The 26,842-nt window shown below is 41.7% G+C and overlaps 1 protein-coding gene across 50 annotated transcripts in view; it reads right to left on the bottom strand.

Moving 5' to 3' along the window:
- The window catches only part of MAGI1 (membrane associated guanylate kinase, WW and PDZ domain containing 1), a 490,362-nt gene that overhangs the window by 75,859 nt on the left and 387,661 nt on the right, over nucleotides 1-26,842 (bottom strand). For 40 of the 50 annotated variants that reach the window (XM_065550691.1, XM_005297842.5, XM_065550689.1 and 37 more), the window contains 4 exons: nucleotides 18,926-19,132; nucleotides 10,901-11,111; nucleotides 7,557-7,639; nucleotides 4,183-4,218 (listed from right to left, as the gene is read on the bottom strand). In XM_065550691.1, coding sequence (XP_065406763.1) covers nucleotides 4,183-4,218; nucleotides 7,557-7,639; nucleotides 10,901-11,111; nucleotides 18,926-19,132 — 537 coding nt within the window. The remainder of the gene's footprint in view (nucleotides 1-4,182; nucleotides 4,219-7,556; nucleotides 7,640-10,900; nucleotides 11,112-18,925; nucleotides 19,133-26,842) is intronic. The other 10 variants (XM_042849989.2, XM_024100122.3, XM_005297845.4 and 7 more) reach the window with 3 other exon arrangements.

Genomic DNA, 26,842 nt, shown 5'->3' on the forward strand with positions numbered 1-26,842 from the left:
CTGATCCTACTCCCACTGAATCAAACAAAGCTCCCAATGGCTTTAGGGCCTGAGGTACTACTAGGGCCAGCCCACACCATTTTGGCACCTGAGGCGGGGCGCTCAAATGACGCCCCCATGCGCCCTCGCTTGGGCCAAAACTTTGAAAGGTCTCAATTCTGCCTTCCTCCAGCAAAGCACTCCACCATCTCCGTGCATCTAGAGCAGACAGAATACATATGCACCAGCAACAGACACAATTTTCTACACTCTGGGTCCTAGTGGCGCCCCACCCACAGTCTGGCACCTGAGGTGGCCGCCTCAGTTCGCCTCATGGTAAAGCCAGCCCTAGGTACTACACAAGTTACTTTAAAGAAAGAACCATCGCCATATAATAATCATGCATATGAAGACTATTAAAATACCCCAGTGAGAAAGAATTCCTCGTAAAAGCAGCACTTATTGCCAAGTTGACAAGACCAATGGGAAATAATCTGTGTTTATTCATTATGGAATGCAAAGATTTATTTTTATTAATGGTATCAGTTGCGTAGCCAATACAATCAAGCAGTGGCCCATTAATCAGAATAATGTAACTGTACTGTTCAGTATTTACCGACATCAGCTACACTGCCATAAAGGCACAAATAATTCCAGACTGAAAATGAAGAGAAGCCACACAAATACATATGGGGTAATTACTCAGAGTTTATGTTTGCATTCAGAATTGGCTGAACATCAGAAGAAATTAATTTTGTGGGTTTTGCTCCACAAGTCCCTTGTTTGCAAATAAAAGCCATGTTTCCCCCCTGTTCTTTATTTTTACACTTATCAAGTTTAAGTATCTTTGGATTCCTTGAGACATAAGCAACCAAATGCAAGCCAGTGCTAACCTTTGGGTATGAAACCACTTTGCAATCTTCTGAGCAGATCTCTTTTGCATGCTTACCAAATGAATGGGTTTGAAATTGACATTCCTCTACAAAGCACAAAAGTAATGTCAATATTAAAATGGAAGCGCAAAACTAAAGGCCACATCCTGGAAGTCTTTACTCAGTTGAAACTCGCACTGATTTGAATGATGGAAAGACTGGGGTTTAGTCAAAAAGTTTCAAACCATTAAAGATCTAACACAGACAAGAATCAAAAGAGTCAAAAGTATTGGCTGACATTTCATTCTTAATTTATTCCACTGTGGAAGCAGACGGCTGTGGAGGCCAGGTTGGAATGAGAGACGGAAGTAGAGCACCAAAACAAGAGTTAAAGTTGGAGAGTGATGCTTCAGTTTGTTGGCTACGCTTTTTGTGTCACAACCTTAAATAATGTTTATTTTATTTTCAAATCTCATGCTATTGTTTTTGGCCAGTGTCATTGCCTTATCTTTATTTAAAATGTTTTTAGGATTAACATTTCATTTTTGTTTTCTGTAAAAGAAAAGAACATTTATGGAAGGTCACAAAACAAGGACCTTGGAATTACTCCACTGACATTCCAGGCTATTGGATAAATACTTCTTTAAGCTGTTTTAAATTTAACAAAACACATTTCTACATGTGTTGAAAACCAACAAGATAAGAACGGATTCTTTGGAGCCATAAGTAGTCTATTATGTAGATCCACATCGACGACTCTAATAAAAAGTCTTTTGAAATGCTCTAAAACAAGAAATTACTCTGCATTAGCAGTACCCACTTTGCAAAGTCCAATAGCTGGGTTGTTTTAAATGCTTCCCCCCAATCTTCAAGATGAGCCAGAGCAATTAGATCATAGAGTATAGCTCCGACCCAGGAAAGGAATCGCCATTCCCGCAGTCCCATGTGGTTCTAGGAGGGCACACTCGTGTGGACCCCCATGGTGGATTATAATCTAATATTAATTCAGAGCAAGAGCAATAACCTATTCATTTGGCCTTAAGTGCCCAACTTATATTTTTAAGCATGGTGTCAAAACACGTTCCTAGCTGAGAGCCTGTTGGTCAGTGTTCCAACCTCCAAGAGTGAGAAATCCCTGAAAATCAGGAAAACCACCAGCCCAGATTGAGAGTTTCCTTGCCCCTCTGCACCCATGTAAGAATCTAGCCCTAAGACCTTTTGCTGGAGCATTCCATCCTTTATGAGTCACAGCTCATAAATGCCAATGGACCTACACTAGAAAACTAAGCCCTGAAATTCACTAGAGCTTGACTGATCATAGCCATTTTGGAAGTCGGGCTCAGAGATTTTTACCAGCCTGCAATTTATTCTGCAGTCTCCGATATTGCTACTACTGGTTGAGCTGCACAGAAGTGAATTACAGGTCTCAGTGGTCCTAGTGTAGACAAGACTAGTAGGAGTTGCCCACGTGTAACAGTGTTAAATCTTTCCCTAAGTGTTTAATTTCTATCCTAAAATGGCACTGTTCTGTTAAAACAGAGGTCATCTATATTACTACCTATTAAATCAGTTTCTTTAGAAAATATAAGATAAATACAAAATATTGTGAAAGTTTCAAGTTGATTTCTATTTAATTTTCTCACAATCAGAAAACAAATGTTAAACTTTAGTTAAACTAGGTGCGTTAATCTCTGGCACAAACCAATTTATACTAACCACTGGTGTTCCTATTGTACTGGAGATTTTGTTGATATGTTTTGACAATACTTCTCTGACCTTGCTGGCACTGACTGAACAACTGCAAATGTTAAACTTCTTTCTTGACATACAAATGCTTGTAAACCCCTGTAGTATTTATATGGACCCCGATTTTACAAACACTTGTCTATACTACTGTGAGGAGTCCCACGGATATCAATTAAACTACTCATGTTAGTAAAGTTAAGCACATGTGTGAGTTGGTGCAGGATCAGGGCCATGGTTATCAACCAATGGTCTTCCCTGAATCTACTGCCTCTAGCCATCCTTCCCTTAAAGTTACACTGTGTGCTGAAGGGTAATAGAAGGAGTAAACATTTAAGTTTAGTTGTTACCCATAATCTTGTTATTTTATACTACTATTACTTCATCTTTACTGTTTTTGAGACATTTTAATTAAAAATACATTTCGGTTCAGCTGTCTTCATGCACTTATTCTTGATGTTATTTTAGTCTGTGAAAGATTACCAGCCATTGCAATGGAAACCTTAGCGCTGTGGGTTGTGCCAACACCTGCTACAGGAATTGATAAATTATTCCTTTATGTAATCTCTTTCCAAGTGTTGCACTAAAAGGAGTTAGGTTCTTAACATTATTCCAGCCACACTAACCACAAGAGCAGCTTCTTGCATAGCATTTTAAAAGGCAGTCAATATTTATTGACGGCTTCTGGCATATCAATCACACAGAAGTGGGACGCAGTCTGCGCTTTCAAGTAATTACGGAAACCAGAGATTAATTCCACTGTAATATAATTGGCTACCATACAAAGCTATAAATTTCTTTAAAGCAATGAACGACCTAAGGAAAATACAGTCACATATAACATATTCATCCCTTTCAGCTCTCGAAATGGACTAGAATGTGGAGCAGAAATAATGATCTAATAGTTCTCTGCACTAGAATTACAGACTGAACTAACTAATGCTACATGAGATTAGATATTATGATTGCATTCTTCAAAAACACTTAGAAACTATCACTAGGCCACGCCATCTAAAATCAATTTATTCTTGATTTATAACATCAACTACTGGGGCAAAATTTCTGCTGTTTCATTGACAAATTCAGCAAAAACATTCTGTGGGATATTTTTAGTCAGTTTTCCAAATTTCACTTAGCTTCTCTAATCTGGAAAGCTGGGTACTAATCCCCAAAAAAGTATGTATGTGCTTACCCTTCACATAATTTGGAAGTCAATGGAGCTACTCATTGGGTGAAATCCCGACCTCACTGAAGTCAATGGCAAAACTCCATTGACTTCATCAGGGTGAAAATTAAAACCCACTGTGCATAAGGGTGAACATTTTCTCAAGCCTTTGCAAGATTGAGGCTTTACTTTGTTTCTCTTCTTTGGGATCCAATACTATAGGAACTGTGCCTTAAGATTCCACATCATGGGAAAAACATCTATTTTCAGTGCCAAAAATCCTGATACATTTTGTTACTGAATTAGGCCTTGTTGAAATTAAAAACTTGAAAGATGCAAAATGACACAAAGGAGAGGTCAAGCAATGAGAGGCTAAAAATGGTACAGTCAGTCATACAGCAAAATGAGAGATGGATGATTTACCTAGTTCACTGTCCAGTTCCTCCGTGTGTACCCCTTCTTCTCCAAGGGAAGAGCAGTAAATGAGACAGAAAAAATTAAAAGAAAATTTCAGATACCAGCACCAAGCAAGATATTGCTATAGTAAACAGAAGAACCAACACCAATTTTGCACAGACCAAACTCTCAGTTTATCACATCTTAGTGATCAGAGTATTTATGGATCTTGATGTGGGTCATAAAAGAACAGGTTCTTGCACTGTTAAAATAATTGTGGATCAGCTACTTTCATGCCATCGTTTGATTAGATTGATAAACAAATTTGCATGGTCATCATTTTTCTGGCAAAACACTCCTCTCAGATGCAGCTGGCTATATATTTATCAGGAGATCAAAGCGGAGTGCAGATCTGAGAGGAACTCTTTGCCCTTAAGTAGGATGTCATTTAGAACCCAGTTCAGTGTGGTATTTAAACAAACATCTAAATGGAATACGTAGGTAGCTCTTCTGACTTAACTGGGACTACCTTATGCACTTAAGTTACGCATGTGCTTAAGTGCCTTGCTCAGTTGGGGCCTAAGCCTCCAATCCTGCAAAACAGATGCACAGTAACGATCCTGACACTCAGGCCAGGTCTACACTAACCCCCCTAATTCGAACTAAGGTACGCAACTTCAGCTACGTGAATAACGTAGCTGAAGTTCGAAGTACCTTAGTTCGAACTTACCTTGGTCCACACGCGGCAGGCAGGCTCCCCCGTCGACTCCGCGGTACTCCTCTCGCCGAGCTGGAGTACCGCAGTCGACGGCGAGCACTTCCGGGTTCGACTTATCGCGTCCAGACTAGACGCGATAAGTCGAACCCAGAAGTTCGATTGCCAGCCGCCGAACTAGCGGGTAAGTGTAGCCAAGGCCTCAGATGGAGCTGCATTAGCTTCAAAGAGGCTTCATTTTCATCAGTTAACAATGACAGATGATTAAGGTATCGCTTAGCTTATGAATAATACTGCAGTCAGAACATGAAAGGTGATGACCCAACTAGAATGCAGATGGTAAAACAAGCTGGGACGTAACAGAAAAGTTTTAGCTATGTTACTAAATGACACACATAAGAGATACAAGACCATTAAATTGCTGTTGATAACTATGACGCTGAAGAAATACTTTATGTGCTCTAACTTACCCATGAACGGTTTGTATTATAGTAGGCCAGAATAATTGGTTAGACATTTGTGTGTGAAATGTTAATAGGCATTTTCTTCATATGATAAACAATAGAAAACTTTCAGAGATTTGTACCCTGCCATGGAAAGAATACAACACAGCTAAAATTCAAAGCAAGTTTGAAAAGATGTACAACACTCAAAGTATTTACTTTTTCCACTGTACACATGATGTGACCAAGCCTGAAAACAGACACGCAACTTTACTCCTGGGAGTGGCCCCAGAGCCTTCAGTGGAGCTACTCACATGAATAATCTTTTGTCCACACTAGCTGGATCAGACTGTCATTTGGGATTTGCAATGTTATTTTACCTTTTCTTCACACCTAGGAGCTTTTATTGAACTATAAAGAAAGACTAGAACAGCGAGGCAGAAGTGTGCAGTGCACTAAATACGTAATGAGTTTTACTACTGGCCGTTAGAAAAATACTAATGAATTAGCAAATAGAGGCAGGAACGATAAAATGAGCTGAAAGTAAGGAGCTGCCGAACCAAGACACAGCTACTTTTTAAAAAAAGATTACCCTGTTCTAAATTAACTGTCCCAATTACACAAGATATTTTTTAATTGAAAAGTCTGAGGGTATAACAGAATGGCAGACTCTGACACGTGGTACCAGAATGGAGGGCATCCTCTGGTAAGTCATCCTGATTCTTGTATCCTGACCCTGTATGAAAGTGCAGGATGTTTGCTGCTGAGTCACGGTGGCAGGTGCATCTTGTTAACTTCAACCGGGTTATAAACAGGAGTTGGAGCCGCACTCTGAAGAGGGAGTTAGGACAGAGGATGTGCTTCAGGGAAAACTCTAGCCTCAGCCAGGAGAAAGCTTAGGCTGTCGTTTATGTTCTATTTTAAAACGTTTCTCCGAGGTCCCAGTGATGCATCTATTTTTAGACCCTAGTCCTGCGAAGGGATCAACCTGGGATGAAGGATCTCCGTACCTGGAGTCCTACAGACTTTGCAGGATCTAGTCTCGGACAGAAGGGCCAAAATTTCAAAGGGCTCTCAAGCAGGCCTCTAAAAACTGAATGCATAGTGTCTTGCCTTGTGATTGCACAAATTTTAGACATCTTGTATTTTGCGAGCATTCAAGTCCATTCGCCATGTGTACAACTACCTGGTTTTCTCATGTAAAAGTGGTTTGGTCAGTCAAATCCAGGCATTACATGTGAAAAAAACTCAGATGTGAAAAAAATGGAGGTCAACAATTTACAAGATTGTAACAGCAACTTTAGAGGTGACTTCTGAAACAATCAGGTCCGTTTCTTTTCTAAGTAAGATAATATCCCTAAAACATAGGAGCCTGACTCACAAATAGGTTGAGCGAGAAGGTGATTGATCATAATCTCCAAATTAGCTTTAGGATAATAATGCAGACACTCTAAAATGGCTAGCACTGTGCCAGTTAAAATGCCACTGTTTTCCTGTTTTGGTTTTTTGTGTATGTGTTAAAGGTCAACGGACCAAAATTTGTGTGCATATTTTCACCAACGTTTTACTGGCCTTTATTATTTTTGCAAGTTTTAAAGGTAAACTTAAGTGAAATACCTCCTCTTCCAGTCACATATTGGGATGCTTGATTTATTTATGTGCCTTCAAACTGGACATTGGCTTGCATTTTCAACATCTCAAGGAATGCAAAATGATATTGGTGCAAATAAAGTGATAAAAATCCATGATTTCAAATATAATTTCTCTTTAGCAAACATAATGCTAACTAGACAATCAGAATGTAACATTCCAAAGTGAAGCAATACATTAACCTTTTAATTCTACCCAAATGAGGAAATAATAATTTCCTTTGGAGCCACTTAAAACATACTAACCACAGTATAAAGCAATGGGCCATGCAGAGTACATTTACTCTGTGCCTGCACAGGAGTGCTAGTTAGCACATGCATTCAAAGGATCTTGATCTCATTCAGCAACAATGAACATTGAAATCCTTTTGTGCAAAAGTGGATGCCTCCTAGTTCTAGTACTTCTGCGATTGTTTGACTCGAGATCATTTGAAAATCATGATGATTCACCTTACGTGAGCGTTCATACTGGTTATCTCTGTGTACTCCCTGTTCTTTGTTTTACATTTTGCAATCATAGTATTGTTTGGGGGGGAAAAAATTCTAAATTAGAGCAAACACACTAAGTTTAGTTCACTATTTTCAGTCCCTTACCGTCATCTTCACATTCTTCTAGTGGCTTCTGCTGTTTGTTCAGGCACCGTGGGTCTAGCCAAGATGTTGTTTTAGTATTATGGCTGCAAACCAGAAATGGAAATATGACCTTTGTTAATAAACCGAGCTAAAGTACCAGTGACAGAAAAACATGGGCCCCTCTATTATTCAACTGAGCTGAAAGCGTTTTTTATTTCAGAAGAAATATAACAACAATTTTATGGTTTATAAAACAGGCTAGCAAGTCAGGAGACTTTCAGCATTGACAGAAAAAAATATCTGAGATTTTAAGAATAGTCACCACTAGAAGTCAGAAATTCACGTGTAAGGCCACAGGAGTAACTATAGCAGGGACACTCTGATCACATTTGAATGTGGAGGCTAACTGGTGAACTCATCGACCAATGAGAGCTGGTTGAGAAATGGGTTATTTCCGGAAAATTTTCAACTTTTTTTTTATTTTCATCTAAAATTTTCTTTGAAATTTGTTGGGTTTTGACAGAAAACATCAATCAGAACAGATATTTCCAGTGAAAATGTTCCTATTAACAGGACTGTGATGGAAATCGTGATGAGCGCAACTTCCAACTCTTTCTATTTCTATTCACGAGTCCATGGACCAGCTCCTGACTTCGGTCCCAAGGATGAAGACTGTGTGTACGTCCTCTTTAACTATACTTTGTAGGGATGCTTTTCTCCTAATTTTGATTTGTGTCTTAGAACGAGGGGTAAGATAACCTCTTAAATCTATAAGCTAGTCCTGGTGCTTGGTGCATTCTTCTGCATATTAGCTAACCTGGAGAGACGAACCTCTTCTAAAACTGAAATATCATTTATCTAGCTTCACCTTTGGCTCTGCTTAATAGTTCTTAGTTCTAATGTCATATCAATACTGTTCACTCCACATTCAAGGTTCTCAAAGAGGTTTAACAAACTTTAACTACGCCTCACAACACCCATTGTGAACTAAGGCATGATGTAATGAGGACTATGTTCCTTTCGGGACCAACAGCCAACCAGCATGACTCGATGTCTGACTTATTCTTGTGTCTGAGTACTGTAGTAAAAGGTCCTTGGTTTCACCCATTTCATTAGTCAGCCTTCCCAATGCAGAAGGAAGACATTCAATTCTTTTGTGCACTTCAGAGAGTTTCTGATGAATTCATTGGTCGTGGTTTGGGTTTCTCAGACTAGTAAATTGAACTCTAGCAAAGCAAGGCAAATCATCAATAATAAAGCAGAGGGGTTCCTCCAATGTATAAAAAGTTTGCGGTTCGCTAGGGAAAATGGTGGTGATATGGATGGGTACAGTATTTGCATATTTTTAGCAAGTGTCAGTCCGGTAGGTCATTCCCAATGACAGGAGAACCCCATAAGCTCTTGTTAGCTTAAGCATACAACATTTATCTGAGCCTCCTCCATCGGATAAACTCATGAGAACAAACTTTTGTGCTCTTTGCAATATTCCCGGGTTTTGTTTGGATAGGGCATATTATAAAAGCAGCCTTTCACATGGAATTTCTGCTCCTGACCCTGTAACCAGCGAGGTGTACAAAATCATTGGGTGGGATTTGTTTTCTTTTTCTAAAGTTACACTGAAACGCAGTTGAACTGCAGGCAATAGTTGAGATCATTATTATTTGTTATGAACTGAATCACACCCATCCTCTCTCTTCTCCCTGCTTTGTGGCATAACTTGCAACAGCATTAAAGAATCAAGTACGCACATAGAAGTAAGGACAGATCCAGAAGTAATCATGGACGCGTACATGATTTTAATAACAGAAACATCCTTCTCCTACCTAATTTTTGTCACAAAAGGGCTAACAAGTCTTTAAAGACCATTTGGAAATTCAGGGCTTTCGCTCATTAAAAGACGGCATAAACATGTAATAAATCACTCTGCCTCCAAAAAGTGTTTCAAAGAATGAAGGTAGTAGCACAAAATCACCATTCAGATACAACTGAGGGCAGAGCACCATGTTTAGTATAATGAACATGCCTCGATTCAAATTGAAGCACAAATAGGATGACTACTGCTCTATCCTCAGAATAATGGGCATTCTGGTACTTTTGTGCCTATCTCAGAGGCATGACCTCACCTCCACTAGCATAATCTTGCACACACAGTGTATGCGAGGCCATGCTGCACAGAGGGTGCCATTTTGAAGTGCCTGCCAGTCTCACCCCTGCTGGTGGAGTGACCTCCCTAGAATCTCTCCCAAAGGACATGATCGCTTCAATTCTAGACATTAGAGGATCAGAGCCACTCCACCAGCAAATAATGTAGCATAACTCCTTTAGATCAAAGTCAGTTTGGCCGTTATCTTACCCACAGGAAAACAGTTGGGGTTTTTAAACATGTCAAAGCTGAGGTTCTGGTCTAAATACAATATAAGGGAAAAGCCAGCTTTGTATCTGGATGCACTGTATTTGGTCCGTAGATAGAGGGGCTCAGTTTCCATTACTACCGTATACTAAGCTTCAAAACCAAATTCGAATTCCTTGCCTCGTATCCATAAAGCCAGATAAGGGATTTGTTTAGCTTCTTGTTTTCAGGTTGCAAACACTATTTGCACTCTTCTGATGACTAGCTAACTCTGTCGGCGGAATCTCTCGTATTCGCCAGTCCTGTTTTAGCAGCTTCTACAGTCTTAATAAGTCTCTAAGTACAATTAGAGACCATTATTTATGGTACGAAAAAAATCAATATTAAGACCACCTTAAAGCGGCTGACACTACAAAGCTGTCAAGCAAAAAGTATCCACGGCACTATGTCTTCCTGGCTCTTCCAAATACTGTGTGCCAAATTCTGCTCTGAGTTATGTCCTGTGCAAGCCCATTGGAGCATGTCAGCATCGAATTTGGACCCTTCTCTTTAATGAGAACAGCAGTGCACCAAGTTAGCTCCCTGGCTCTGCTATCGACTGAGCATTGGGTTGGAGGAATTTTCCCCTGACCAGTCTGATGTACACAGGCAGGCTCTGAAAGAGAGTTCTTAACATCTTTCAGTTAGGAGCTTTCATCCCAAACTAGAAAACTAACCAATATTTTTAACTGCCTGTGGCTCTTGTAACTATCTTTGTAAAAAAACTACAGTTGCTCTGCAAATATATTGGATCGCCAACACCTCTGAATTCTGCAAGAGTTTGGCTGCTTGATCCACTCAGGAAATGCACAAGTAGGAGCAACAATGTCTTACAACTGGTCAAGATCTTTTAGTTCTTAAAAGCAACTGTAGACATTAAATACACATGGTTTGTATGTATGTACATTTGCAGACAGAGATTACACACACACACACACACACACACACACAAAAGACAACAAAGTATGAGCTTTACTCTATAAAATAGACTTCTCCATTCTCGGTATAGGCCATCTCCCAGTTTTCAGGTAGAGGACCTAGGTTTTCCTCTGCAGAAGGAGGTAGGTATTGAGGGAGCTTCTGAGATGGTTCCGTGGTGGGAACGGCGGTGATGCTATTATTCACAGGAGGTGGCGCTGTTTCTCTTATACTATGTATATTGTGCTCGTCTTGGTCACCAGAATCTGCTGTAGAATCACAAAAAGAATTATCGGTAATCACACTCAAATATTTGTACCACCTTTTCTTCCTTGTTCATTTGTTTGTGTCCATACCTGTGTTGGTATTCGTTCCAAAGACTCACCCTTACCTTTCAAAGCACAGGACTTGGGAGACGGATAGTGAGTTTTCCTGTAGCTATTCTGAAGTAACTGAGTTCAGTGGGACTCTGAAAGGGTGCAGGGGCCCACCCACAAAGAATTGCTTATGGGATTGTGGCCCAAGAGAATAAGATTTCCTTTCAGCAGAAAGATTGATTGGGAGAGTTTCAGAATTGCCTAAGGTACCTTGGAGCACAAGTCAATGATGCAGTGGTGTTCTTTCATATTAAACAATTTCATACTGAGCAATTGCAATAATTTATTTCAATGTTTTATAATCGAGCCGTGAGATCCTGCTGTAAGGGGCAGCTTGCAACACTCTGTTCTGCCCCCATCCATAGGGTTTTACAACGCTGTTCATCTCCAGAGCCTCTAAGTGCCCTCCAGGTAAAATCTATAGCAGTAGTACAGTCCCTAGTGACGGCTGCATGGTTCTCCTCTCTCTTGAGGAAAAATCTCTGTTTGCAGTATTTGGGGGCAGGGGTCGGAGGGGAGGGAGGGAATAGGGGGTTATTGGATCCCTGCAGACCCTAACCCGCCCTCCAAAATGGCAACGGTGTATGGTCTCTGCAGCAACTCCTCACATCCTTAACCCTTAGGAGCTGCTCCACACAAACTGGATCTCTGCTCCTAATTACACGACGGAACCTCTAGTTACATAGCTATGTTGGCATAGCCCAGTAGCGTAGGCTTGGCCTGCACCCACAGAAGGGGTTTTCCTGTGAGTGTACGAACACTAACTCCCTGAGCAAGGCTACGTCTACACATAAGCAACAGAATGGCACAGCTGCAGCTACGCCGCTGTAGTGGAGACACTTTCACAAATTTACCCTCACAAGAGGCAGTAGCTAGGCCAGTGGAAGAATTGCTCTGTCATCTTAGCTGAGTCTACAGTGGTGCAAACATTTTAACAGCCCTGAGTGATACATCTAGGACAGCTTAAATTTTGGGTGTGACCAGGCCTAAGTTAGCTATGTCAAGAGAACTCTTCTGTTGGCATCTACACTGGGAGTTTAGGTCAGCATAAGTTTATTCACACTCTGACTGACATAGCTACATTGAGATAACTTTCCAGTGTAGACCAGGCCTTGGTTTACAGATGTTATAAACACTGCTGTGTCTTGGGGCTGGCCTACACTAGAAAATTAGATCGACCCAGCTATGTCATGCTTGGGGGTGTGAAAAATCCACACCCCTGAGTGACAAAGTTAAGCTGACCTACGTCCCCCTGGAGACAGGGCTAGGTCAACCATCGACTTAGTTACTGCCTCTCGGGAAGCTGCACATACTACGGTGACAGGAGAATCCCTCCTGTTGCTGTAGTGAGTGTCTATACCAGTAGTTCTCAATCAATTTACCACAGTAGGCTGCATATGCATCTCTCTATGTGTTATGTGGGCCGTATGGAGACAATATATATACTACCTGTATGACCCTGAGGATGTCACATGGGCTGCAGCTGTGTGCTGATTGGCCCACAAGCAGCCTACGGTGTGAGAACCACTGGTCTATACCGAAGCGCTACAGTGGCGCAGCAGCAACCCTGAAGCTGTGCCGCTATAGACATAGCTTAGTAAAGGGAGCAGGGCTGTCCCTAGGGGGGTGCGGGGCCTGGGACGGAAGTCACATCACTTCCAGGACCGACCACGCCAGGGGCGGGTAGAGGAGGCTGGTGGAGGCGGTGCCTCCTCAAAAAGCCAGGCGCGGCCCCGATGACACTGCCCCCCCTCCAGGGCCCCGCTTTGGCCGGGCCGCTGGGCTCCAGGGGACTGGGGCCATGCCACCCGCCTTCCTGGGGCTGGGCGCACTCTCCCACGGGTGGAAGGGGTGGGGCTGGGGGTAGCCTCCCCCAGCCAGCGGTTCACCTGCCACCCATGCAGCACTGGCCAATCGCGCCAACCCACGGGGCCCCCAAAGTGCAGGGCCTGGAGCAGTTGCCCCAATTCGCCGTCCCCTGGGGACAGCTTTGCTTCTTGAAGGGAGGTGGAAATCCACAACTGTCTTCCAAAACCAGAGCTACTGGACACTTAAAAACTCCTTGCCACGGTGAACCCCTGCCTGCTGTTTCTGTGAACAAGAAAGGCACTGATATAATATTTTCTAAACCAGAAAAATAAAACTGTGACCAGGATTAGTTCAACACCCTTACAGTCTGCTTCCTGCATTAGCTCCTTTCAATATTTTAAAGTAGAGATTGGCAAGATTAAGAAACTAAAATATGATTCATCCCTTCCCACCCATCAGATCATTAGTGTAAACTTGCCAAAGCTTGAAAACGCAAGTCTAAGAAAGACCCTCTGCAGAACAGGGAGAATTTTAAGTTGGTTAGCAGGATTATCCCTGGCATCAAATAATGGAGATATCCCGTCTCCTAGAACTGGAAGGGACCTTGAAAGGTCATCGAGTCCAGCCCCCTGCCTTCACTAGCAGGACCAAGTACTGATTTTGCCCCAGATCCCTAAGTGGCCCCCTCAAGGATTGAACTCACAACCCTGGGTTTAGCAGGCCAATGCTCAAACCAATGCTCTTCTATCCAGATTTCGTGCTCATTTGGTGGAGACAAGGGGCCAAAGTCTGATCTCATGATGACAGATTATTTGTATCTTTCATTAACTCACAGAGTAGAAAACACTAGTCAGAGGGAATTATAGTAAATATATACCTCCTGTCTCTGTAAAAGGCAAAGCAGTGTGTTAGTTTCACCGTTAAACTGTTCTAGTCAGGGCCAGTTCCCATTAGAAAGGAGATTAATTAGATCTCAGAATGGCCTTTTCCCAACAACAGGTCCTGTGAGGGTGGGATGGGGTGGGAGTTGCAAAGTCACTTTATATTTATATTTATATTCAGCAGTAGGGAGTTTTGCAAAAGGGATGCGGAGCTGGGATAAGGGCTCCAAACCACAGAGAGATTTACCTTCAAAAGGACAGTTCAGTGATTTGAGCATTTGTGAGTTCAATCCTTGAGGGGACCTTTGGGGATTGGTCCTGCTTTGAGCAGGGGGTTGGACTAGATGACCTCCTGAGGTCCCCCTGATATTCTATGTTCTATGAACTTTTGGGGCTGGTAAGAAGCAAAGATGGAACAAACAAACTGAACACAATCCTGAAAAAAATCTGGGAATTTCACCTGGGGGGAATAGGGAAAAGGGGGTGACTGCTAAAAGGAGGATCCAGGCATATCAAAGGGACTTAATGGGCTGGCAAAGAGACTCAGAGAATCAACAGGACTGAGGAAAAAAAAAACAGACACAAGAGGATGTGCCTCTGAGATACTGTCTGGCTAATAGGCTGAGAAGTTGACCAAGGAGATAGAAGAGAACAGATGCTTTTCCTAAGAAAGCCATTATAGAGTAGTAGATTCTAAGATCTGGTCTATACTACAGACTTACATTGGTATAACTATGTCACTCAGGGGTGTGAAAAATCCATGCCCCTGAGTGATGTAGTTACACCGACCCAACCCTCAGTGTAGCGGGAGAAATTTTCCCGTCAACATAGTTACTGCCAGATTAACTATGCTGACAGGAGAGCTCTCTCCCGTCGGCATAGAGCATCTTCACTGTCGCACTATAGTGGTGCAGCAGAGCCGATGTAGTGTTTTAAGTGTAGATCTGCCCTATGACCAGAAGGGACCATTGTGAGCCTCTAATCTAATCCCCTACATAACATGGGCTATAGAACTCCCCTGACAGGCCACAGAACTCCTGTCCATTACAAGGAAACCTGTGTACCTAGCCAGACGAGCCTCTGTCATATGCCAAGCCTGACGTATTGTAAGCTCCTTGGGGTGTTTTTGTTCTGTGTTTGTGCAGCGCCCAGCACAAGGGGGTTATGGTCCATCACTGCATAGGTGCTGGAATTAGGGCTGTAGGAGGTGCTGCAGGTGTATATACAGCATTTACAGTTTGGTTCAGTGAGTCTCAGCACCCCCATTATACAAATTTTTCCAGCGCCCCTGCATCACTGGGGCTCCCAGATGTCACTGAAATATAAATAATAATAGTAATTAATTGTGAATATCACTTGTTTTGTTAATCTGAACTTTCTTCCCTGTTTTTAATGAATCTTGGGTTTAATGGTCGTAGACAGTTGATTTGGGGAATATTTCATGCAAACCACCCCAAGAGAGAATGGAGAGAGAATTAAGGGAAAAGAATGTCTGGAGATTTCTCCCACGTCTTGGGGTTCTTGGTCAAGAAGGGCATGGATCAAAGAATCCTTATCCATAAGGCTTGCTGTTTCCAGGGCCGTAGTCTGCCCCAGTACTATTGTTCCTGTTCATTTGCTCTAGTGCCCACTACATGTGCTTTCCAAACACTTAAGAAGGATGGTCCCTGCTCCAAGAAGCTCACAAGTAGACAGAGGACAAGGGAATAACAGCTGGCAATTTCAATACAACGTATGTACAAATGCACAGGAAATGCCTATGGGCTAGAGCGGAGGATGGGTCTGAAACGCATTTCACACGGGTATAACTCCAGTGACTTCAACCGAGTGACTCATGATGTGCACCGGTGAGAGTGGGATCAGGACCCGACCCAATAACACGGATAGAGTGATGAGAGCAGCAAAGCCTCCTGTTCTGTGTGTCAATGCTATGCTTTCTGACAGCTGCGTTCTTTGGATGCTCTTAAAAACAAAGAGAAAACAACGAAAAGGAAGTGCAGGAGCATTTCTAAAACCTCAGTTAACTTCTGTGTTTCTGAAACAAGAGCAACTGTAAAGATCTTAGTTGGCTTCTCTGGTTCTGATGTGTTACACTAATGCTGTGGGTGCTGACTCAGCTTTAAAGTGCAACATGAGGCTGAATAAAGATCAAGGAAAGAACGGTCACAGGCATCTCTCCAGTGACTACCACTTGCTATCTCATACAGAACGCGGCATGTCCTCCCATGGATATCTATCTGCAAGTGCAAATGTTTCAGCAGACCTGACAACCAGGCTTCTACACATGGAAGGAACTTGCAGAGGTCAATAGAATGTGCTGCACTGGCAGAAGGACTTACATACTTTTGAAAATCTGGTCCCTAAGTGCTAACACCAATGAGAGTGAGATACACCGCTTCTGAAAATCCCACCAGGAACATGTTTCATCACCTAAGTAACTTTGAAAATCTGGCCGCTAGAGCCAGATCTTCACCTGGTGGAAATCAACAGCACAGCTCCTCTGAAATAACAGGATCTAAGCTAATTGACACCAACTGAGAATCTTGCCTGTAGTTTGGAAAGAAACTAGGTGGTGGTGTTGATTAAGCAGAGGAATGTGAGCCAAGGGCTTCTGAGTTCTAGTCCTGGCTCTTCCACCAACCTGCTACATAATCCTGTGCCAATCACTTCAGGCCTGATTTTCAGAGACACTGAGCGCTTGCAATGCACATGGAGTTCAACCAGCTCGGAAATGAGGCAATTTACTTCTCTCTGCTTCAAGTTTCCTGGTTGTGAACACGGGAATAACGCCGTTCACTGCTTCCACGCCTCACGGGATCATTGTGAGGAATAATTAACACTTGCACGGCGGCTGAAGAGATGGGAAGCCCTATATAAATCATAAGGACGCTACTTGGAAGTTCTGGGCTACCAAGATCCAGGACCAGGGTTTAAATCCTAAGGGCTTGAGCCAGTTCCCATTGACCTCAATGGAATCTGGACAGAGCCATTTAGTCTCTTGCTCTGAGCCTGCCAGCAGTGAGCAGCGGGGTGGTCAGCCTCTGGCAGGGGACAGCTTTCGCACAATGCTCCTGGTCTGTTGGCCAGAGGGGCAGCACCATAGTTTCATGCAGTTTAAGGCCACAAGGGACGGTTAGATCATGTAGTCTGACCTCCTGCATTTCACAAGCCACCAAATTTCACCCAAATACCCTCATGTTGAGCCCAGTGACTTCAGTATAATTAATGGATTTTAGTCCTTGGGAGACTAAACTCTTGGGTGCCACAGGCAGAGAACTGGAGACCCTGAGGTGCCGGAGATTGGAGGGAATTGAGAAGGTGAGATATGCCTAGGTGATCCATGCCCCGGCTGCAGAGAAAGGCAGAACAAAACCAAAGTCCCTGCCAATCTCATTTGGGGCAAAATTCCTTCCTAACCCTAAATCTGGTATCAGATAGACCCTGAGCATGTGGACAAGACACATCTGCCAGACATCTCAAACAGAGGATTATCTGTACCATCTCAGAGCACTGGTCCACTCCAACTGGTATCCCATCTCCAGTTGTGGCTGATCTTTGATGGTTCAGAGGAAGGTGAAAAAAAACCAACCCAGATTGTGCATCAGAGAAAAAAAAGTTCCTTCAAGACCCCTGCAGGCTGAAGCATGAGTCAGATTAACATCAGAGAGATCAGTGTGAGACCTGTCGATAGGCACAGGACATTTTAGAAAGTGAAACTTCAGGACTTCTTAAGCAGACCGAGTTTGCTTTCACGTCTCATAGCCCCTCTGTGGGCCAGCCCCAGCCTGCTTGAGGATGTACCACAGGGAAAAGAAGAAGGAGTAAACTGTACGTGCTTGAGGAGCCCTTGGTGTAGGTAAGAAATATGTGGCCAGCAATTAAAAGGAAAAAAAGTGGGGGGAAAGAGGGACCCCACAGAGCCCATGTTACAATGGGTAGAAGTGTCAGTGGTAATGAACACTGCTTTGACTTTTTGCAGCCTGGCTGAAAATCAAGCGAAAACGGCAGAGGGAAAAGTCACAGGTGGAAGTGAGGATCTACGCATATTTGGTTTCCAACAAAATAGCTTCCTACACATTGTTCAAAATATTTCAAGACGACAAAGAGTTTCAGATTTTCATTAAAACTTTTGCAATAGCAGCTGTTTTTAATAGTCCACAGGAAAAGGTTCAGAATGTTTACATGCTCTCCAATACTACATCACGTCTTTTTACGAAACAGCTTCAACCTCTCCAAGAGCAAAATGATTCGTGTGATGCTTATAAGGATTTAAAATAATTTCTTTTACTTTCCACTAGGTGCTGTCCAATCATTCTGAACATACACTCCTGTCAGATGGGCTCCATCTCGTTTGGAATTGATGGAGTCATCTAGATCTATCCTAATGCAATTGAGAGCAAAATCTGGCCCACTGAATTCAGTGGACACTATTAAAGTAACATGAATGTACCTCAAATGACAAATGTGCCCCATCCTGTACACTAGCTGAGAAATTCTCAATTATTCTATACAGCAAGAGATATCTACTCAGCGCTACTTCCCATTTTAGAGGCATCTATGATTATGTAAGACTGTAAAATTAAGTGACTACATGAGGTTCTGAAGAAAATACACAACTTCTCCCTGTGCTGTTTAATCAGACTCTGACCATCATTAACATAAGATATCAAAAAGGTAAAGATGCAATGAATTTTCTTAGAATTCTCGAATCTTCTTCATTTACCAAATTAGCGATGTTGAGTATAGTGATAGGTTAAGGGGGGGAAATGGAATCAAGGGCTATATAATTTTGCATGGGAAACAGATACACATCTAGGTTAATCCCTGTCATTTTTAAACTATTCTGTGAGCTAGGGAAAATGTGTTGTTAATAGAAGACAGTAGAAATACTTCTAACCCAGATTACAATGTGGTTCAATCCAGAACTGGCAGCATTGCAGGGCTCCTATTGGGGGGGGGGGGGGGGGGGGAATGCAATGCATCCTATAATATGGACAAGAATATTTTTTGCTTTACCTGTAAAGCTACTGTTCATTTCAGGGACGTCATCCTCATCCTCATTCTCTGTATGCACTATGCCAGCATTTTGCATATCATTATAAGACTTGGTTCGTTTTGGAGTCGACTGCTTGGAGTTGGACTGAAGGTTTTGCAAAGCATCAGTGGTAATCACTTTCCCACTGACGGGTTGGCTGGGAGGCTTGGGTGTTCCATAATAGTTACCTAGGCAATAGAAACACATTTGCATGTTCAAAAAAGTAGATTTTAAGCAGCAAGATTTTTTATTCTTCTTCTTATTTCATCAAAACCTTTCTCCCCGCAAAAGACAAAAAAAAATGGTTCTTGTTTTTCAAACTATATTTCACTTCTGGAATAGACTAGAAAGATTTCTTTCCTTTTAATTTATTCATGTTGAATTTAAAAGTAGAAGCGAGGGTTGCATTGTTTAGGTGCACTGAGCGTACAAGGACTAAAACAAAGGCAGCTGTGGTGAATAGCAAAACTTCATCTCATTACATTTGAATTTCAATTAGTGGCCTTTTTATATGTATGCACCACACAATCCTGTGTCAGATTTAGAGTGAGCCCTGCAGAAAATAAAAAATTCATTACTGCTATCACCAGATAAGTGATGAAAAGCTGGGATGACCTGCTTTAATAGAAGAGCTCTTTTGGGTGGCTGTTGCATTTTTGAAAAAGTAATCTCTCTCTAAAGTAACACTTTGTCAAAGGAAAACACCAAGTGCCACCTGCTTTCTTCAAAGAGGAATTCCATCTGTTGGGGTCAGTTAGGGTAGAAGTGAACGAGCCAAATCTTTAAAGCAAGACTCTTACCAAGGCAAGGGTGATATTTGCCCCTTATACCCACATGCAACTCCCAGGGGCAATTTTGATCCTTTCAGTGAAATCCCATCTTATGGCAAATTCACTATAAGTGCAGGTTCGTTCTAGCCCAGATAGGAATCTTCATAGTGAAATATTTCAGCATTTCCATTCTACTTCACTTTGCAGAAGCACTTATGAACTCCCGTCATTTAGAGCCCATTGCGCTAGGCGCTGTATGAACACAGAGCAAAAAGCAAGTCCCTGTTCCAAAGAATTTATGACAAGTGAATTTATGATATTCAGAATACAGTTTATATTATTTGCGATTATAAGCAAACAAGTCTATATTTAAGATATCAGTTATCCATACCAGTTTCAACAATTATTACATATTTTAATTTCTTCCCTTGGGTCACAGAAATGGACTTAAAATATTGTCCATTTAAATATAGCCTTTTATTCTCAGGGATCCCAAAGCAGTTTCAAAAATACATTTTTACCTCTCTACCCCCAATATAAATGTGCATGTTTATATATGCACATACATTCTCTATAAACATTATTTATATCAGCCATAATTATTTTCCAAATTCTACTCTGAAAACACACAGGTAAATTTGATTACATTATGCATTATATCTACAGCTAACTAGATTACCTATAAGGAAATAACGAGAGAATAATTTGGCATAAAAGTTTTATCAGAATCCAACTCTTGCTGATAAAACCTTTTTAGTGCACAGTACCATCCTATATACTGTATATTCTCTCCCTCTTATACATAGAGACATTCAGAATACACAATGTGTGTGTGTATATACACATATACACACAAAATGCAGATTATCCCAAATAAATACACATGAAACCTATACACCGCACCAAACCATCATGTACTGTATATATATGCCATATATATTACAAACAAAAACCCCTGCCTATAGGAGAATGTGTTGTATGTGTTTAAAATTAATAAGCGATTTACACACAGATGTAGACAAACCCGCTGTACACACAGCTAAAATGCAGTAATCCCTAGGTTTGCAGTAGAACAGGCAGTTATTTTACAATGCCCAGTTACAGCTCACTAGAGCTTGATGTGGAAATCACATACATTATGAATTTTAATTCATAAAATATAACGTTTATCTGAACGGCCATTTGAGTGGTTGAATCAATCTTCTCCTTTCAAGCTTCTACTCTAGTCCATCCCTGAAGCTCTATTTCCATTGGCCTTTGGGGTGAATTAAGACAGGAATCATGCCCGAGCAGTCTGAGGGTTGTGTGCAGGAAGGAGAGTGAAAAACCAAGCAAACACCTGTGGCCCCTGTGAAGGGCATGCAGCTAGATTGGGGCAACAGGGAGTGAGAAAGAGTCCAACCAGGAGAAAGGATCAGCCGAGTTCATCGGGGAGGCCCTGCGAAAGGAAAGCCAGCTTCTGCTGCTAAGCAAATCCCAGTATGCCTTCCCGGCTTACCCTGCACAAAGCTCTTACCCATCGCACTGCCGTCTTAGAGTACAAGGACTAGGATTCAAAATTCACGGTTTCTGGAAATCAGAGGGACTCCCTTCTCAGAGCATTTAGCGATGTAGAAACGCTATGACAGCAACGCACAGAGCTTCGTTCTTGGTAAGCTCCATTCAAGTATCTATAAAGGATCAAGGAGTCAACTCCGTAGAGCAGGGCAATGTTCAGCATTACCTTTTTGTTTTAGTCTTCATTTCGGAATCTTAAATGTACACAGATGCATAATTTATAGGGAGAAGGAAATGACTTCCTCTGGAAAGAGCCCCTAATGGGGATGTCGAATCTTACAGCAGGTGCAATCTCTGCTAGAGAAATGATTCTTACGTTCTATTTGCTGCAAGAATATTTTATGGAGGAGGAGGAGGAATGTGAGAGAGAAAGGAGGGGGAACATAAAAGAGGTAGGAAGAGAAGATAATCTATCCGACTCTATTTTGTACTTCTCCAGAGAGTCAATATTACTTGGTTATTTCTTTTTTAAGCTTTGTGTATTTTACGAATGTATAAAATACCTGGGTAGCAATTCAGCTTGTATGTGTGGCACTGAACACAGATACTTCGTCCAGCATTTATTTCAGTGATTTTGTAAGCTGTTAGACCTACAAATATGTAACACGTATAAACTTTTAGACAAAGGGTATTTAGGTGTGTAATGGGGCCAGAATTTTGATAATCTTGGTAAGTATGTAAGACCGATGTGCTGAAGAGGTCTCTTGGGGACCCCTTTGTTAAAATTCCACCACCAAATTCAAGGAAAGGCTAGGATGATTTCTCCCTGCCTCTGATGAGTTCACCCCCCTCTCATCTCTTCCAGTAATTATTTAGACCAATGGGTCTCAACCTGTGCCCAACCAGCACACAGCTGCAGCCCATGTGACATCCTCAGGGCCAGACAGGTAGTATGTATATATATGGTTTGGATGCGGCCACATAACACAGAGATCTGCTTGTGTGGCTCACAATGGTAAATAGATTGAGAACCACTGGATTTAGAGAGAGTGTTCATAAAAACATGAGTAGTGGCAATCACTTTCTGAAAAAATCAGGCAAAAATGTTTGACAACCAAAGTCACTAGTCACTTGGTCAGTATTTTTTTAATTTTTTTTTTTTTTTTTGCTTTTGGAATATATCAGATTGAATCCACACATTTGTTTTTCCCCCAAGGGAGAATATCACCAAACTTCCCTAAAAACTCCTTTAATTCCCCTCTTACTTCCAATTACCCAAATTACTCATCTACTCATATTTTTTCAAGCTATACGTTTCAATGTCTGCACAGTAGAACCTCAGAGTTCCAAACACCAGATTTATTAATTGACCAGTCAACCACACACCTCATTTGGAACCAGAAGTACACAATCAGTCAGCAACGGTGTGGGCCCCCCCCCTAAATAAATAAATACGCAAATACAGTACAGCACTGTGTTAAATGTAAACTACTAAAAAAATAAAGGTGAAGCAGCATTTTTCTTCTTCATAGTAAAGTTTCAAAGCTGTATTAAGTCCATGTTCAGTTGTAAACTTGAAAGAACCACCACAACATCTCATTTCAGAGTCACGAACAACCTCCATTACGGGGGTGTTTGTAACTCTGAGATTCGTATGTATTTCAGAGCGGCAATACATTTAGACTGTCTGTGTAACTTAAAATGGATGGTCCTTGGGGTAGGAACTGATTCTTTTTCTGTGTTTTGCCAGGGTATCTTGAAGATAAAAACTCACCACGAATAAAAATCTCAACCTGCGGAAATGCCATACCCACAGCCTGGCTCTCAGGACATCAACCGGAGACGACAAGAACCAATGGAAATTTTCTTGTGTGTCTAAAATTCGTGTTCGCTGCATTCAAATGAGTATATTTCTCTTCACTGCTCAGTTCATTTGGAAGGTGCTGCAACACAGCACGGGCCTTTGGAGCATGAATGGGCCCCAGGGCTCCTATTACAACCTTTGGCTCTTTAATAATGGATGCTGTAACTAAAGCTCACATTTGCTCCCACGCATGTACTCTACAAGAAATGGCATCTAGAGCTTCCAGACTCGTGGGTACAGAAGCAGACAGGGGAGATGTGCGGTCAATGAAAGGGTTCTCTCTGCACCATTAGGCAGAAGGGCTGAGAGGGAGACAACAGATTTGTGGGGGCGGGAAGCTATTTTGTGGCATCTGCCAGGTTTTCCCTTTTCAAACAAAACCAGCAACATTTGGTATAATTGTCATCTCCTGAAAGTGTGTAAACGTTGAACCTGGGCTGCCTCCATTTAACTTCCAACACAATCAAGCAACAACCCAAAACAAACATCGCCTTTTGTCACTGACTGTAATTAGCAGCAATTTGGCCTTGATTTTGACCAATGCAAAAAACCAACATGTCAATACTGAATGTAGCTCTCTCATATCTGCTCACAGGTCTCACATTTTTTAAAAAAATATTTGAATCTGTATCAAGTAGTTTCTCTGATCCTCTGAGATTCCTCTTTTTAAAATTCTTCTAACTGTTTATTTTTTACAGAGCTGGTTGAATAGTTTTTAAAATATCCCTCATTTCATGATCAAAATTTAAAATACTTCTGTTTGGTTTGCTGTTCTTTGGGTGGAAAGTCACATCACTGCCTATTAATGAGTATTTGGACTACCATAAGGAAGTCAGTCTTGAAAGCCTCAAAAAGCTTAGTACAAATGATCATCCATTCAGAAAATTTCTATTGGAATTTTGAGTATTTGCTATTTGTTGTTTTTTCAACTTCTATATCAATTATTTCAGTCAACCAATCAGGAAGAGGCAACACCACCCTCTGTCTTAGCAACCCAGCCACACACCATGAATAACAAACAGTGAACAGTCAAAGCAAAGAGTTTATGAACCACCCATAAGCTGGAAATTATTTGTTTCAAGTATCCTGCTAATAAACATAAAGAATGTATACATGAAAAGGCAACTTAGCATTGGTTTGTGAAAAATTTATGAACCAAAAGGAGCTAAATTCATAACAAATATAATTTGTACTGAATCATCCACTCAACTCTAATTATTAACAACATCTTACCCTTACAGCACACAACACCCATCATCCCAGAGGATCCTAAAGCATTTTACAAACGACATACAGTAGTTATGGCCTGACTTTCAGAGATGCTGTGCTCCTACAGAAGTCAATAGGAGATCTGGAGTGCCCCCGGCACCTCTGAAAATTATGTCTGCAGTTCTGAATTCACTGACTCCTATAGCAACGCATAATTTTGCAATGATAAAAGAAAAGCCCTCTCTTTGCACCGAGGAGCTAACAATTCCGAGGACACATACTATCTTCAAAGCTCCAATATTGTGCTTTGACAATGTTTCTACTAATGGCTTACATCTTAAAAAGCAGTCTCTGTTGCATTCTATATTAATTCAAAATGTCCCTCTCGGGAAGAAATGTAGATAAATACGAAAATTAAGCAAGGTCTTGACATGCAGAATCAAAATGTAATTATTAATGTAATTTGTTTTTTGAGCCATGCCTCTTTTGTCCGCTCTCCAGAAGAGCCAAAATGATTGACCCTTAATTTTACTAAAAGTGCCTCTGTTCATCTAATCCAGTGAGAGTGCTTGCGTCTGGTTAGCACAAGACGAATTGATTCCTGGAAGTGGAGATAGGACTACAGTGTTTTAGCTGTTCACTTCCCAGACTGTATTTGGCTACGGATTTCTACGTTTAGATGTCAGATCTGGCTGCTGTCTGCAGGAATCACCTAACTGCAACCCACATTGATTAGCAATTGCCTTGAGGAAACTCAGAGTATCCAGGCAACCAAGAGGCGGACAGGGATGTAGCATCTGGAACAGGAAGCAAAGCACAGCATGGTTTTGCAGTCAGCAATGAAAGAGAGCACTGAGAAATTAAATTACAATGTATGTAAATCAAATCTCCTTTATATTTCTGATTCTCTTGAGGCGGTTCAAAATGGGCTAGCTGAGAGATCAGTCTGGATGTTTTGTTGGGAATTAGCCAAAATGTTACAATAGGCATATTTTAATTTATGGCTTAAATTCTTGGGTAACAACCAAGAATCTTGCATTATGATCTCATTGGCCAAATAGGCTGGGATTTTCATTTGGGCTTAATGAATACGGGGATATGGACACCGAACTCCCTTAGGGTTCATGAAAAACCGAGACATAATAAATAACTTCAAAATCGTTTTCTACCATGTGGATGTCTCAAAATCATCACCATTACGGTGAACGACAGCTAACAGAAAATCATTAGCTATCACCCCAACCACACAGCTATTGTTCAATCTGTATATAGCTGCATGCAAACAGATTTAATGCACACAACAGTCTATCTTATAATAAATTAAACAACGATTTTCACAGAGCTAAAACTACGATATCCTCCACTTCCCCAGTTATGCTTTAGCATTGCAGCACAGTTTGTGTGTGTGTGTGTGTGTGTTGGGGGTGGGGCGGTGGGGGTGTCTGACCGTAACAGGCAAGCAGGGATATCTTGGCACCACAGGCTGTGGTGGACTCTATGAACTCTCAAGACTCTTTCCTGAAGTCAGGCAGGGACCATTAATGTTAACATCACATTGGAGTATCTGTTGCACACACACAATCTGGTATGTATATACAAACACAGGTGCATACATATAGGTATATATAAATACAAACCCAAAAGTGCTGTGAAGTAGATCAGATTGCTATGCACACCATATGCTCTATCTAACATGAACCCATAAAAAGCAAGGAACAGTACATATGTTCTACTACTCCCGCCACAAACACTTCCCTTAGCATGACAACGACCATACACCACAGACTATTCATCTCAGCCTTACTGCTGAGCCTTTTCACACATAACCCCATACCCCAACATGGTCATGCGTGTTTGATGCGCTAGGTGGTTATGTTGGACGAGGGTAGTTTGGAGAAGGATTGTGTGCACAAGGCGGTTCTGAGGGGGATGGAAGGCTGGTGTCCTATGAGGCCAGAGTGCAGGTTGCAGAGTGCATGGGCTTTAGTATGTGGTTGTTGTAGTGGAAAGGGGTAAGAAGCATGCTCGTAGACGGAAGCGTAGAAGGTATGCACTATTAGGTGGCTTACCCTTTCACCGCCTTGCTCTTAGGGGTAGGTGTCAGGTATGTTGTGTGCATAGCAACCCTAATGGCTTCATAACAAAGATTTTTGTGTATTATTTCATACAGGTTCTTTGAATGCTTCAGTGTAAGGTGGGAGTTGGAGGAGGTGGAGGTAGGGGCCAGACCTCTGAAACACAGAAGTACAGCTGCAGCAGAAAATATTTTGTCTGTTAGTAGCCATGAGTCCTTCCTTGCTGCAAGATAAAATGTACCAGAAAGCCTAGCTCACAACTGATAATATTTCATGTGTGTTCAGTGCCCGTCAACGAGGCTCCTATCATCAATCGCTCCTGTATTCCCAACCTCCACAGATCAGACTTGTGTGCATAGCACATACGGTGTCCGTAACAGCTAAAAATAACCCTAAATCTAACATTCAAGCGCCCCCCTCAAAAAAAAGAACAAAACCCCTCGGTCCTTTGTGCTAGAAATCCTCAGGATCAACTTCTCTACC

This window comes from Chrysemys picta, chromosome 7 (genome assembly GCF_011386835.1).
Source record: "Chrysemys picta bellii isolate R12L10 chromosome 7, ASM1138683v2, whole genome shotgun sequence".
NCBI lineage: Eukaryota > Metazoa > Chordata > Testudines > Emydidae > Chrysemys > Chrysemys picta.